Source organism: Sparus aurata, chromosome 21 (genome assembly GCF_900880675.1).
Source record: "Sparus aurata chromosome 21, fSpaAur1.1, whole genome shotgun sequence".
NCBI classification, from domain to species: Eukaryota; Metazoa; Chordata; class Actinopteri; order Spariformes; family Sparidae; genus Sparus; species Sparus aurata.
In genome coordinates this window covers 14542055-14554382 of record NC_044207.1, presented here as the reverse complement: position 1 = coordinate 14554382, position 12328 = coordinate 14542055, and the positions used below count along the sequence as shown (strand labels likewise).

Here is a 12328-nt window from a genome sequence, read left to right as displayed (position 1 = left end):
TAACCTTAATGTGTAAACTTTATCTTCAGATTTGAAAATCATTCAAATCATTGACACAGTAAAGGCTGCTATATAGTACAATCATCACTCGAAATGCCTTAAAGCAATGTGCAGAATGATTGTTATGGTTACTTTTTTTGGCGTGTAAAGTAAGAATTGAGTCTCAAGTACAAATGTTCTGCTTTATTGGACAATAAAATTGCATGGTCAATGAAACTTGTATCCCAGTGCTTTCAACTCAGTGCATCACATTTTCAAAGCTGAGATTCATGTGCCTTTTGTCTTGAAAGTAGGAGGAAACAAAACTTGACATCAAATTGACAGACTGTAAAGTATAATTGATAAAGTAGGCCCTTAAGTTTTCAATATGGAATAAACTGGGAGCCATTTAGTTTTTTACAACAGATCAATGTTATGGATGCTGCAGATTTGAACACATGTCAATCCAGCTCCAGAGGTAATTCAAGAGTGGAGCCAAGTTCTCTTGCACCAGATCCTGTTCAAATGTATTCAGTGTTTTTGATGCAACAAAACAAACTGCAAAAGAAATGAAAACGTAAGTGGTTTAGGTGTCTCTCTGGCCTAAAAGTCACAAACAGGAATCTGGAATAAACATTGAGTTAATAAGCGTCGTAAGTTAGAAACATTAGTTTTTTATCACTTGGCAAAACTTTAAGTGCCAGAATTTGGCATTTATAAATAGTATAAACATTTAATACAGTGTTTAGGTTACTATGTGTTTGTCAGCAACCATAAGTGGATGCTGTCATAGAAAGATAAATACCAGTACAGTTAAACCCAGTTGTACATTTATGGGAGTGTTTATAATTGCTGAAGACCACTGTACATTGATAAAAATGCATGAATTCCATATCTGCATAATTATGAGTTTTAAATGTTTGTGAAAATAGGGGGTTGTAAAGTAAGGTATGACCTGTTGAGAAATTAGTTTGTTGCTCCCCAAATACATACAGATCTAGATTTCAAGTAGTTATTCCATAGTTAATTGTTATTGTTTCCCTTTTTCAAGCGTTATTTTATGTAACTGACACAAAATGTATGAAAAATAAATTGATAAAGAATATTTACATACAATTACATTTCTTGTGCTGCACCACTGACATTCAGCCAAAGCTTTGTTTCATTCATCACAAACTATCTACAAAACAGAATACCTGATGGTCAGCTCTGAGCTGCTACTTTGGCATTGTCCATATTTCTTAATAACAGCAAAGTCATTCACAAATCTTGCTTTACCCAAAATATACACACTCCATATGTAGTTCTATGCATTTTCTCTCATTTAGGCACACAGTTCATTCAACACTCACATCCCATTGAGTGAAGTAGCATTTACTTGGCTGCTTGAGTCAACATTGCTGTTTCCCACATTGTCTGTACCCAAGACCCGACTCTTTTTGGTTCCTGTTGAGTCCAGAGATGTGCCTTCAAAAAGCCGAGCCATGAAGGCGAAGCCGTTCTGCCGGATGTAGGACTTCCCAGCGAAGGTGTAGAGGACAGGATTGGCACAGCTGCTGATGAAGGCCAAAGCCGAGGTCACTGCACGACTGGATTTATGAATATGTTCCAACCTGCAGATGAACAGAGTGGTTTGGACCTCAGCTACAACTATATAATGTGTTTATACTGTATGTTTGAAAATACAATTTTTTTTGCTTCACTTGACTATGAAATACTAAGTATTCTCAAAGATGTATTACTGAAGATTCCCTGACAAAACAACTACAAAGAGACACAATATAGCCACAAGAGACAGAATAACTAGAAGGACACACAAAATGAAAACAGCGACAAAACAACTGCAAGACACAAAACGGCCCCCCAAAAAGATTTTTTTAAAAAGCCACAAAGCCACACAATGGAACTACAATGACACACAAAATGACTCCAAAATAACGAACACAGAGACAACACAAATACAAGGGACACAAGATGACTAAATAGTAGATAAACATGACTACTGTGTTAATATTAAGAATGAGTAACTCTTAAAGTTTCTTTTGTGAAAGAACTGCATGTCAATGAAAATAAGTTGGTGAAAATGTTATTACTCACAACTCTCTTCGGGGTGAATCTTCAGCGAACCACTCAGCTGCCACCTTGATCAAAACAGACTCAGTGTTCATTCAAATGATCAGGTAACTGATCTTAAATCAGAAATGAGTATTTCATGTGCCATCACACACCTGTATCATGTTGATGACATGGTATGGCAGCCAGAACAGGCCAAACATAACCACGATAGCCAGGATGAGTTTCTCGCTGCGGACCTTTCTGCGGAACTTGGTCTGCTTCAGGCGTTTTAGGATGAGCACGTAGCTGATTATGATGATTGTGTAAGGAAGAATGAATCCTGACACCGTCTCAAAGGCATACTGAAACCTCACCTGCACACACAGGGATACAAAACAGATGTGCTCACTGAAATGATTACACACTCTTCTGTAGACATGAATGGAACTGCCCAAACAGAGCAGGGCAAGATGACAGCAAAAAAAAAAAAAAGAAAACCTACCAAATGTTTGCATTTATCAAACAAAGATACATCTTAAAAGAGAAAAGTGAATTGTGAAACAAAGTGTATGTTCTTTTTCTTTTAGATATGAGGATTTTGATGGCATAAGTTTGTTCTGCAAAAAAGTTTCAGGGTTGGAAAATCCGATTTGTTTTACAGTTATACATTTTCCCCTCTATATATTAATGTATGCTTATTTTTGATGACACATCTGACCATCAGGTATCCTTAGTGTGCAATACTTAAAAAAGACATCACAATTTCAGAAGTATTTCAAAAAACAGTTATGTCTGTATGAATATAAAAATTGCTATTCACAAGCTGTTCTTGAGCAGACAGATATTTAGTTAGCATCCATGCTAGCTTAAAGGTGTGACAATTTGTAGTTCATGGCACAACTCAAAAGGGATACAAGATGATTTATCTGTCTCCATTCACTAACTATAAGGTTTTTCCAAAATAAGGTCCCATGGGGTGTAGCGTAAGGGTGTGACTTTAGCTCTGTTTCTGTTTTAATAGTGGTGCACTATACAACAGGTAGGACGTGAATTTGTTCTAAAATATCAGCACACATCTTGGTCCCATTAATATCAGCCTGGAAGTAGAACACACTGGCTTTAATCAAACAGTATTGTTAGCTATGAAGTGGTTGAATGCAAACATCAGCCAATGGGTTGGGTCTAATATGTTGTTTATCCATGAAAAATGGCCCGATGTCCCACCAGAATTTCACTAACCTTCATCTTTTTGTGGCGAAATGATAATGATTTGTTAGACTTGTGCAACAGCCCATTCGCTACTATTAGCGTTTCAGTGGTTGGAAATGCATTTTAATATAATGGACATAACCGCAGCCCTAGTGTACTTACATATGTAGGCAGGGTGTGATTGGGTGCACACACCAGTCTTAATCTATTCTTCTCATCTTTGTCCTCTCTCACTTCTCGAAACACAATTGAAGGGATAGCAAACAGGAACACCACCATCCACATGCCCGCGATCACCCTCGTCACAACCTTCCTGGTGAGCTTAGCGGACACTCTCCTCGGAAACACCACGACCACCAGCCTGTGCACGCTCATTAACGTGATCAGAAAGATGGAGGCGTACATGTTGGAGTTGCACAGGTAGAACAGGCCTTTACACATGACTTCGCCAAAGACCCACGTCTGCTTGGCCAGGTAGACGATGAAGAAGATGGTGAGGGCCATGAGAAGGCCATCAGCACATGCCAGGTTAAGGATGAGGAGGGTGGTGACTGAGCGTCGTCGGATGCGTGCCAGGATGCTCCAGACGATGAAGAGGTTGCCAGGGACGCCCAGGAGGAAGACTAAGCCGAGGATGAAGGCACCTAAGGCGGTGGAGAAGTCATTGCTCACAACGCTGTCGTGCTCAGGGTTTCCGTCCAGGAAAGAGGAACGGTTATTGTCCATGCTCAAAGAAGTTTTGATCCTGAAGAGGAGAGACAAAAGTTAGAACCTCAATATGTTTGTCAGTAGTCTAAAAGGAAAGGGGCTTCAGCACTCATGCATATTCACAGACTTTGCTGTCTGCAAGTGCTGAGGGTTGTTTCTTCCACTCCTCAAGGAGCCTTAAGCAGACTTTCTGCAGACTTTCAGAGAGTCCCAAAGATTTGTATAGATGAACGAGATACCAGATGCAAACTTTGCACCCATTCAAACCAATAAGAATTGCCCTCCAAAGAAACTTGTCTAGCTTCCAGGCATGCCACCCCTGGCCCACGTGTTCCCACTCAGCCCCCAGACTTTTTATCATGATGATGTCACACATTTGAATGATGTAATCTTCCACAGCTTAATAACATTTGTTGTGTTAAAACTTGCAGACTTTTCCCCTTCTCTATGAACCATTAAACATGTGTTGCGTGATGTACTTCTTCTTCTTCTCCTTCTTTCTCTTGGCCAACCACCACCCACTGTGTGGCAGTGTGTAGATGCTGCGCTTGTTAAGTTAATAGAACTTTGACTTTGTATTATTATTGTATCTATTTATCAGCTGTAATTTCACAGATACCAATACATTTCCCCCAATATTAGGGTGATAATTGACAGCCAGATATATTTTGTATTCTTTATATTCATCACAATATTAGGGTTTCCTTTCAGCTTTTGGTTAAATTCTTCAATTTTTCCTTAAAATTTCCATACTGTAACATGTTGATGCCTTCCTCATGTCTTCCTAGTTTCTTTATCTTAAAATTATGATTAATTATGATTATGACCCTCATTTCCATAAGAAACCTTTGAACGATTTTGACATAATGAAAGATAGTTGCGAATTAACTAGTAGTTGTAAAGTAAGTTGTAAAAAAAACAAGGGTGGATATTATCGAAGAAATAAAAAAAGGCTTAAAAGGCTGCTTCCATACCTTCCACAGTGCATGAAAGAAGATTTACTTAAATGTCAGCTGTTTATCCTCTGTTGGATCTTATCTCTCCTTGACTGATGGTAGAATTGGTTTTGTCTGTGGTGGTCGCTTGCCTGCTTTTAACACTAATCAGATATATGTTGAAGTATGCTGCAAACAACGTATTATTAGTAACTTAACCTATTTTAAGTATTTTTTTTTAAGTTGTTTTTTCAAAAAGCCCAGTTTGAGACCGAAACCTGATTTCAGAGACAGTATCTCTTTTAAAGGCTTCCTAAAAATATTGTGTGCAAGATCTTTGCTCTTCTGTCGCCATCCGCAACAGTCGGCTTCAAAAACAACTTCTGATAAAACTGTGGCGGGCAGACACTTAGATGTCTGCACGCTTTTGCGTTGTGGACCACTGTTGCATCAATTGTCTTGAAGGTCAACAGGAACTAGCTTTAAAAAGGAATTGACTCTTTAGGGAAATGGCTTCTAACTGTGAATAAAGAAAAGAGGTAGTAAAAAAGGGGAAAAAAGTGATGGAAAATACCTTTACCACAGAATGCACGGGCTTAGGGCCTGGTGACCAAAACATTATTCACTCAGGGTACACAAGTTGTTTCTAGAATTAGAGGATGGTTGCCATCCTGACGCAGACTCTAAAGTATTCACATCAGACCCTGTAGGCAACAGCGTAGCTTAAAGTCAGAGGCAGCATGCTAAAACACGCCAAACATTGGCAGCACAGTTTCATAGAAGAGTATTTCGACACAGTCTTCAATTCACTTTTCTTGTTTTTCCTTGTCCTAATTTCTATCTCTTGATTGGGCCTGTTCTCATTGAGCACAATGGAAAATCAGTCTCATACAGTGCAGAGGTCCCAGAAGGTTGTATCCTTGACCATCGTATTGAAAATTAGAGAATTTAATTGGTGCAAAGATGAGACAATCTCTGCATAACCAGATTTCCCTTCATGAGAACATCATGTCCTTATTTCCTTATTAAGTACCAATTTCCTTGCTCTGGTCCCACGAAAGCAAACTGTTTATGTTTCCCCTGATGGCTTTATAAGAGAGTGAGAGAGTAAACAAAGCGAATCAAGGCCCGTCTTACATCATTAACAAAAAATGCAAGAGTCGTAGCGATTTGTTGATGCTTTCAGGTGATAGTATTGTTTCTCAGAAGTGACAACAAAACTGTTAATGATAAAAAAACAGGTTATCACGAAGCTGCTCTAGCCCACAGAGGAAAACACAGAAATCAGCAAATCTCTGTGTTGCAAGGGATTTACGCCATAGATATACTGTTGTGATGGACAAAGTGTGCTGAGGAAAAAAAATTATGTGATGTAATTCAATTCAACTTGTGCAAGAGTAACCGACAAAGTGGGTAAAGATACAGCATGTAAATGATTTTGGACGACGTAGAGCAATAGTTTGGGAAAACAACTAAATGAAATGTAAAATAAAGTGTTTGACAAGAATTGGAAAATCACCACAACACTGCTTATGTTCCCGCCAGTAGAGTAATAGCCATGAGCGAGCTTACAGTCCAGAGTTTTGAAATAATGAGTCACAGGTTTGTCAAAAATTACTCTGTGCAAGTAATCAAGTCAAGAAAAGTTAATTATTATTTTAAGATGAAAGAAAGAATGGGAAAGAGGCAAAAGTTGGTCAAATCTGGCTGAGGTAAGTCAAAGAAAACTGAGGTGGTGAGAGTTACAGACCTTTCTGGACGCGATGTCTCTCTGTGATGTGTTTCAGATTCAATTATCCCACTGCTGCTCTCCTCTCTGACTGTCTGAGAGGCCTCTCCCGTCCCTTGTGCGACAGCCTCTGTGAGCTCAGCCCATAATAAACTGAATCACATCCTGACACAGGCTGCAACACGCTGTGGTAAGAGAGAGGGAGGCAGAGAGGTGTGTCCTTCCTTCAAACTCTCACTCTCCCCTCCATCAGAAGTCATCTGTATGAATCGCCATATATGATCATCCCGTGGAGTGTATCTTAAGGATCTGTGCTTTAACACTATATGCATGACAGGATGTTTATAAACGTACATGCATTTTTTCCTGAGATCACGTCCCGCTGTCAAGTATCAAAATGCACATTTCCATCTCCCGAGGCACTTTTCAGGATCTGTGAGTCAACTGTTGCATAATCTGGCGGCGCAGAGGAGAATAGGTGATTCAAATTCTTGCACAAGCTTCCTGTGTCATGCATACTGAGCACACAAGCGCAAACACGCATGCACATAGCATATAGCATACACACACACACACACACACACACACACACAGAGAAGCACAATCACTAGTTCATACAAGTCTCCAGCTCTGACGGGAATGCTGGAAGAAACAGAAAAATGAGGAGGAAGCCCAAATCTGAAGATGAGCAGGATGAGCATTCCTTCAGGGAAGGTCTGCCGAACATGTTCAGTGACATCATGGCTCCTGTTCATGTAGTTTCCCTCCTACACAGTGGAGATGGACAGATAACTTCACCTGATAGTTATATGTCATCCACTAAGAAGCTCAAAAACGTCAACTAAGGGCTCTGAAAGGGACAGTTCACCCCCAAATCAAAATGACATGTTCTTCCTCTTACCAGTAGAACTGGTCCATCTTGTGTTGTGAGTTGGACAGTTTTGGAAATATCCGCTATAGAGATGTCTGAGTTCTCAGGCTTGTGATGCTCAAAGCACCAAAAATAACATTTGAACAACTCAATAGCAATGTCTCTTTCCAGATATCATGGTTACTTAAGATAATCCACAGACCCTTATGGGAGCAGTTTCATATAGGAACTATTTTCTTGAGTAGGTCGGTTTTGGTCACAGGAAAATATATCCACATTCGTGACATCTCCATGAGCTGGATCTGTCAGCTCCCACTGCCTTAGAATTAGGCTGCATATCTCCACAAACTTGTGTTGACGGCTGATGCACCACCAGATGCAGCACCACCAGAATTATCATGTGTCTTTATTCAGAACAGAAAAACCCTTTTTAAAAGCAGTCACTAGGTGGCGGTATAACGCCTTCTCAACACTGTGTCAAATTACTGTTTTTACAACACTCCCACTTAATTTTACACTGGCATTTAAGCACTTAAGCAATTTCCATAACTAAGATCAGTACTTGACCTCACAAATAATGCCAAAATAATAAATCCTTTCAAACTTGTAAGAATTCTTTATTTCCTTTTACCTCGCTTACAGTTTCCATAAAATATTGAACAGTAAACTGTACAGTAAGCATATTAAGCAGACTTAAACAAGGTAAAGCCCAATCTCTCCTCCGAGGTACTCAAACCTTTGTCTTGTCAGTGGCTTGGTCAAGATATCTGCCTTCATATCAACTGTTGGACAATACTGCACTTGTATTTGCCCATTCTGCACACATTCACGAATGTAACGGTAGCGAATGTCTATGTGTTTAGTCCTTGATTGATTGACAGGATTCAATGCGATTGCGATGACTCCTTGATTGTCCTCCATGATCACTGTTGGCGAATCACTTATTCCAAGATCAGTCAGCAATCGCTTCAGCCAGGTACCTTTCTTGAGCTGCTTGGCTGAGTGCAACACACTCAGCTTCTGCTGTTGAAAGTGCAACAGTTGCCTATTTCTTGCTGAACCAACTCACTGCTCCTCCACTCAAGAAAAATATATTACCGGTTGTTGAGCGACGGTCATCCTGATCTCCGGCCAATCAGCATCTGAGAAACCAATCACAGTTCCTGACTCTGCCTGCTCATACTTCTCTTCACAGTCGTCAGATGTGCAGCATTTGGATTTGCATTGCGCTTTGACAACACACACACTGCTTGTGCTTTGCCTGGTCGTGTGGCCATTGCAGTGTACAGTAAACTACCTACCATGGACTGATCAGTGCTTGGGTTCATTGGTTTACTGACACCATCATCTTTTCTCAACTTCAGAAGGCAGCAGGGGTTGCAATGGGACTAGCATTGTTCTTTCCATACTTCTGAAGAATGGTTTCAATGTAATGCTTCTGATGAAGAAAGACACTTTGCTTTGTCTTGGACAACAGAGATACCCAGGATATAGGACAGCTCCCCCATGTCCTTCATTATGTAGAGCTTCTTGAGAGCATGTTTCAACTCATCCATGCTTTCTGTTGATTCTATGATCAAAATCAGATCATCAACATACACAACTAGTATCTCTAGCTCCTGTCGAGATCTTACAAACACACATGGGTCTGATGTGCTCTGTTTACAGCCAATGTCTTTCATAAACTCTGTGAAAGCATTGCTCCAGCGGCGAGGAGACTGCTTCAGCCCATACATAGACTTTTTCAGTTTGCACACTACATGTTCCTGCCCTGGTTCGATGTATCCCTCTGGTTGCTCCATGTAGATTTCTTCCTCCAGTTGTCCATTTAGGAATGCAGTTACTACATCCGTCTGATGCACATGTAGATCATTCTGGACAGCAAATGACAGTAATGTACCAATCGAGCTGAATCGTTTCATCATAGTCAGCACCATACATGTGAGTAGCCTTTAGCAACGAGTCTACACTTGTGTCTCTCCACTCGTCCGTCACTGTGTTACTTGACTTTGAACACCCACCTTGATCCTATGGCTTTGCGATCCTTTGGCAAATCCACTAAGTCCCACATCTCATTTTCTAGCAGTGACTCATACTCAAGTCAGCCACCTCCTGCCATTCCTTTGGATTGGGACTCATCAATGCTTCTTTTAGTGTGCTTGGCTCTGTAACACAACACACATGACAGCAAACTCATCAAATTAATTTCTCTTTGGAGGCTTTCTGATTCTGCTGCTTTCTCTAGCAGATTCACTGACACTGGCTTCGTCAGCTTATGTTCTCCGTTCATCTGTATTTATGGATATTTCATTCTCTGAACAAGATACTTCCACTTCCTGTTTCAAGCCGAAGTCTGATTCATTGAAGATGACACCCCGATGAATGAGAATCCTCATTTTTTCTTCCTCCAACAGAAGGTAGCCCTTTACATTGTTTGCATATCCCATGAAGCGAAGCTTCACAGCTTTCTTGTCCAGTTTTCTTCTTTCTGTGTCTGGGGCAATTGCATAAGCAACACAGCCAAATACTCTCATGTGACACATGTCCAGCTTTTTTGCCACTCCATCTCTGGTAAGGTGTCTCTTTCTTCAGAACAGATGTGGGCAACCTATTCTGTATATAAGCTGCAGTTGCTACAGCCTCTTCCCAGTACATGTTTGGCAACGTAGCATGAGACAGCATACTTCTAGCTGCTTCAATGAGTGTCCTGATTTTTCTTTCTGCAACACCATTTTGCTGAGGTGTGTGAAGTACAGTCATCTCATGGTGGATACCTTGAGCTTTCAAGTATTCTTAAAATTCACTGGATGTGTATTCCCCACCATTATCTGTTCTCAGCCTTGTGACTTTCTGCCCACACTCATTGGAGAATGTTTTTTCAAATTCCTTGAATTTGCTAAGAACTTCACTTTTCTGTTTCAGGAAGTACACCTTGCAGCATCTAGAATAATCATCAACAAAAGTCACAAAGTACTTTGCTCTGCCTATTGACTCAGTCTGCATGGGTCCACAGACATCACTATGAATCAACTGCAACTTATGTTTGGAGCGAATCTCTCCCACTGGCTTGTGTGGTTTTCTAGACAGCTTGCCCTCCACACAGTCTTCACAGCAGGTAGCTTCTTTCTCTGCAGTAAAATCCACTCCATTTACCAGATTTTTGAGTTCCTTAAACTTGCTGGTGTGACCCAGGCGCTGATGCCACAGGCTGGCTGCCACTGATGCACTTGATGCACCGTGACACACAGGCAAACTTCCCTTGACATCCAGCTGATATAGCCCATCAGACCTTTGTGTTCCCATCCCTTGAAGAGCTCCATCTTTTCCACGTATATAGCAGCAAGACTTCTTGAACTGCATTGTATTTCCTTTTCTGGTAGCAGCTCCCACTGAGAAAAGATTCCCGGACAACTTGGGAACATACATCACTGACTCTGAATGTCATTCTGAGTTTGATGCTGACAAGTCCTAGTGCATCCACCACCCTGTCGTCAGGGTGTCGTAAGTCATGTGCTTTGATGCTCCAGAGTCAATCAACCACTGAGCCTGTTGTGACATGTCATTCTGATTAGTCTCTTTAACCACAAAAGCACTCTCAGATGAGTCTTCAGTATCTTCACACATCACGCTTTTGGCCTTGTGGATTTTATTTTTCCCTTTTCTTCTTGGACAGCCACATTTTATATGACCTTCTTTTCCACATTCGTGACATCTCCATGAGCTGGATCTGTCAGCTCCCACTGCCTTAGAATTAGGCTGCATATCTCCACGAACTTGTGTTGACGGCTGATGGACCACCAGATGCAACACCACCAGAATTCTCATCAGTTTGCACTCGCTTCTGTTCTTCATTTATTAATGCTTGCTGAACAAACGGCAGTGTCAAGTCGTCCATCTTTCTTTCTAATGCAGTGTCAATTGTAGCATAGCTTAAGATGGCAAACTACCCAGGAGAGTTACAATCTGGTCTTCTTGAATTACAGCACCTATTGCTCCAAGCTGGTCAGTCAATTCCTTCATTCGTTTTAAATGTTCAGTTAAACTTTCTCCTTCCTTCATTTCACATCTGAAGTATTTCTTCTTTGGGAACAGTTTATTTGCAAGAGTGTCTCTCTCAAAATGTCCTCAGATATCCCAGGCTTCTTTTGGAATCTGACAGCTTGTTATCAGGTACAACTGGGGTGTACTTACATTCAGCACCAAGACAGAAAATGCCTTTTCTTTCCGTCGTTCAAATTCAGCTCGTGCATTAGCATTAGCATCTGCTGCTCGCACATCCGTTTCCATTACAATGCCCCACAGTCCTTTTGCTTTCAGCAAGTGCTCCATCTGAAATTTCCATGTAACCCAGTTCTCTGGTCCGCTCAGCTTGTCAACTAACAGTTTATCTTCCATTGTGAATCCCACAGCACTGTTTATATCACAAAATGGCTTTTCAGCGACGCTCCTGGGCCCATAACCTGTGGTTGTTTCACATGTCTTTATTCAGAACAGAAAAACACTTTTTAAAAGCAGTCACTAGGTGGCGGTATAACGCCTTCTCAACACTGTCAAATTACTGTTTTTACAATAAGAAGTCGATTTCCCTGCTGAAAAAACCAGCATAGACCAGCACGATTTCCATGCTGGATGGCCTACCAGCATAGTCTTGCTGGTGATGTTGCTGAGGAAGCTGGTCACCAGCATCCCATGCTGGTGCTGGTATGTCGGTCACCAGCATCCCATGCAACAGCATGGGCAGGGAACACCTGTTTAATCAGCATCTTGATTTGCCACACCTGTCAGCTGGATGGCTTATTTTATTGGATATTAACAAATGTGTGCTCAACATCTGAAAGAAGA

General features: G+C 40.9%; 1 protein-coding gene and 1 long non-coding RNA gene across 2 annotated transcripts; both read right to left on the bottom strand.

Annotated features, from left to right (window-relative positions):
- Positions 1-168: 168 nt before the first annotated feature.
- On the bottom strand, positions 169-6787 carry LOC115573187 (leukotriene B4 receptor 1-like). The gene is made up of 5 exons (XM_030403866.1): positions 6637-6787; positions 3406-3988; positions 2208-2408; positions 2077-2120; positions 169-1592 (listed from the first exon to the last, which is right to left on the bottom strand). Exons 2-5 carry the CDS (start codon positions 3967-3969, stop codon positions 1328-1330), a joined length of 1074 nt encoding a protein of 357 aa, XP_030259726.1. The 5' UTR covers positions 3970-3988; positions 6637-6787; the 3' UTR covers positions 169-1327.
- Positions 6788-7757: 970 nt separating this feature from the next.
- On the bottom strand, positions 7758-11964 carry LOC115573189 (uncharacterized). The gene is made up of 2 exons (XR_003982236.1): positions 9508-11964; positions 7758-9360 (listed from the first exon to the last, which is right to left on the bottom strand). It is a non-coding gene; the product is annotated as an uncharacterized LOC115573189 (long non-coding RNA).
- Between the last annotated feature and the right edge of the window lie 364 nt (positions 11965-12328).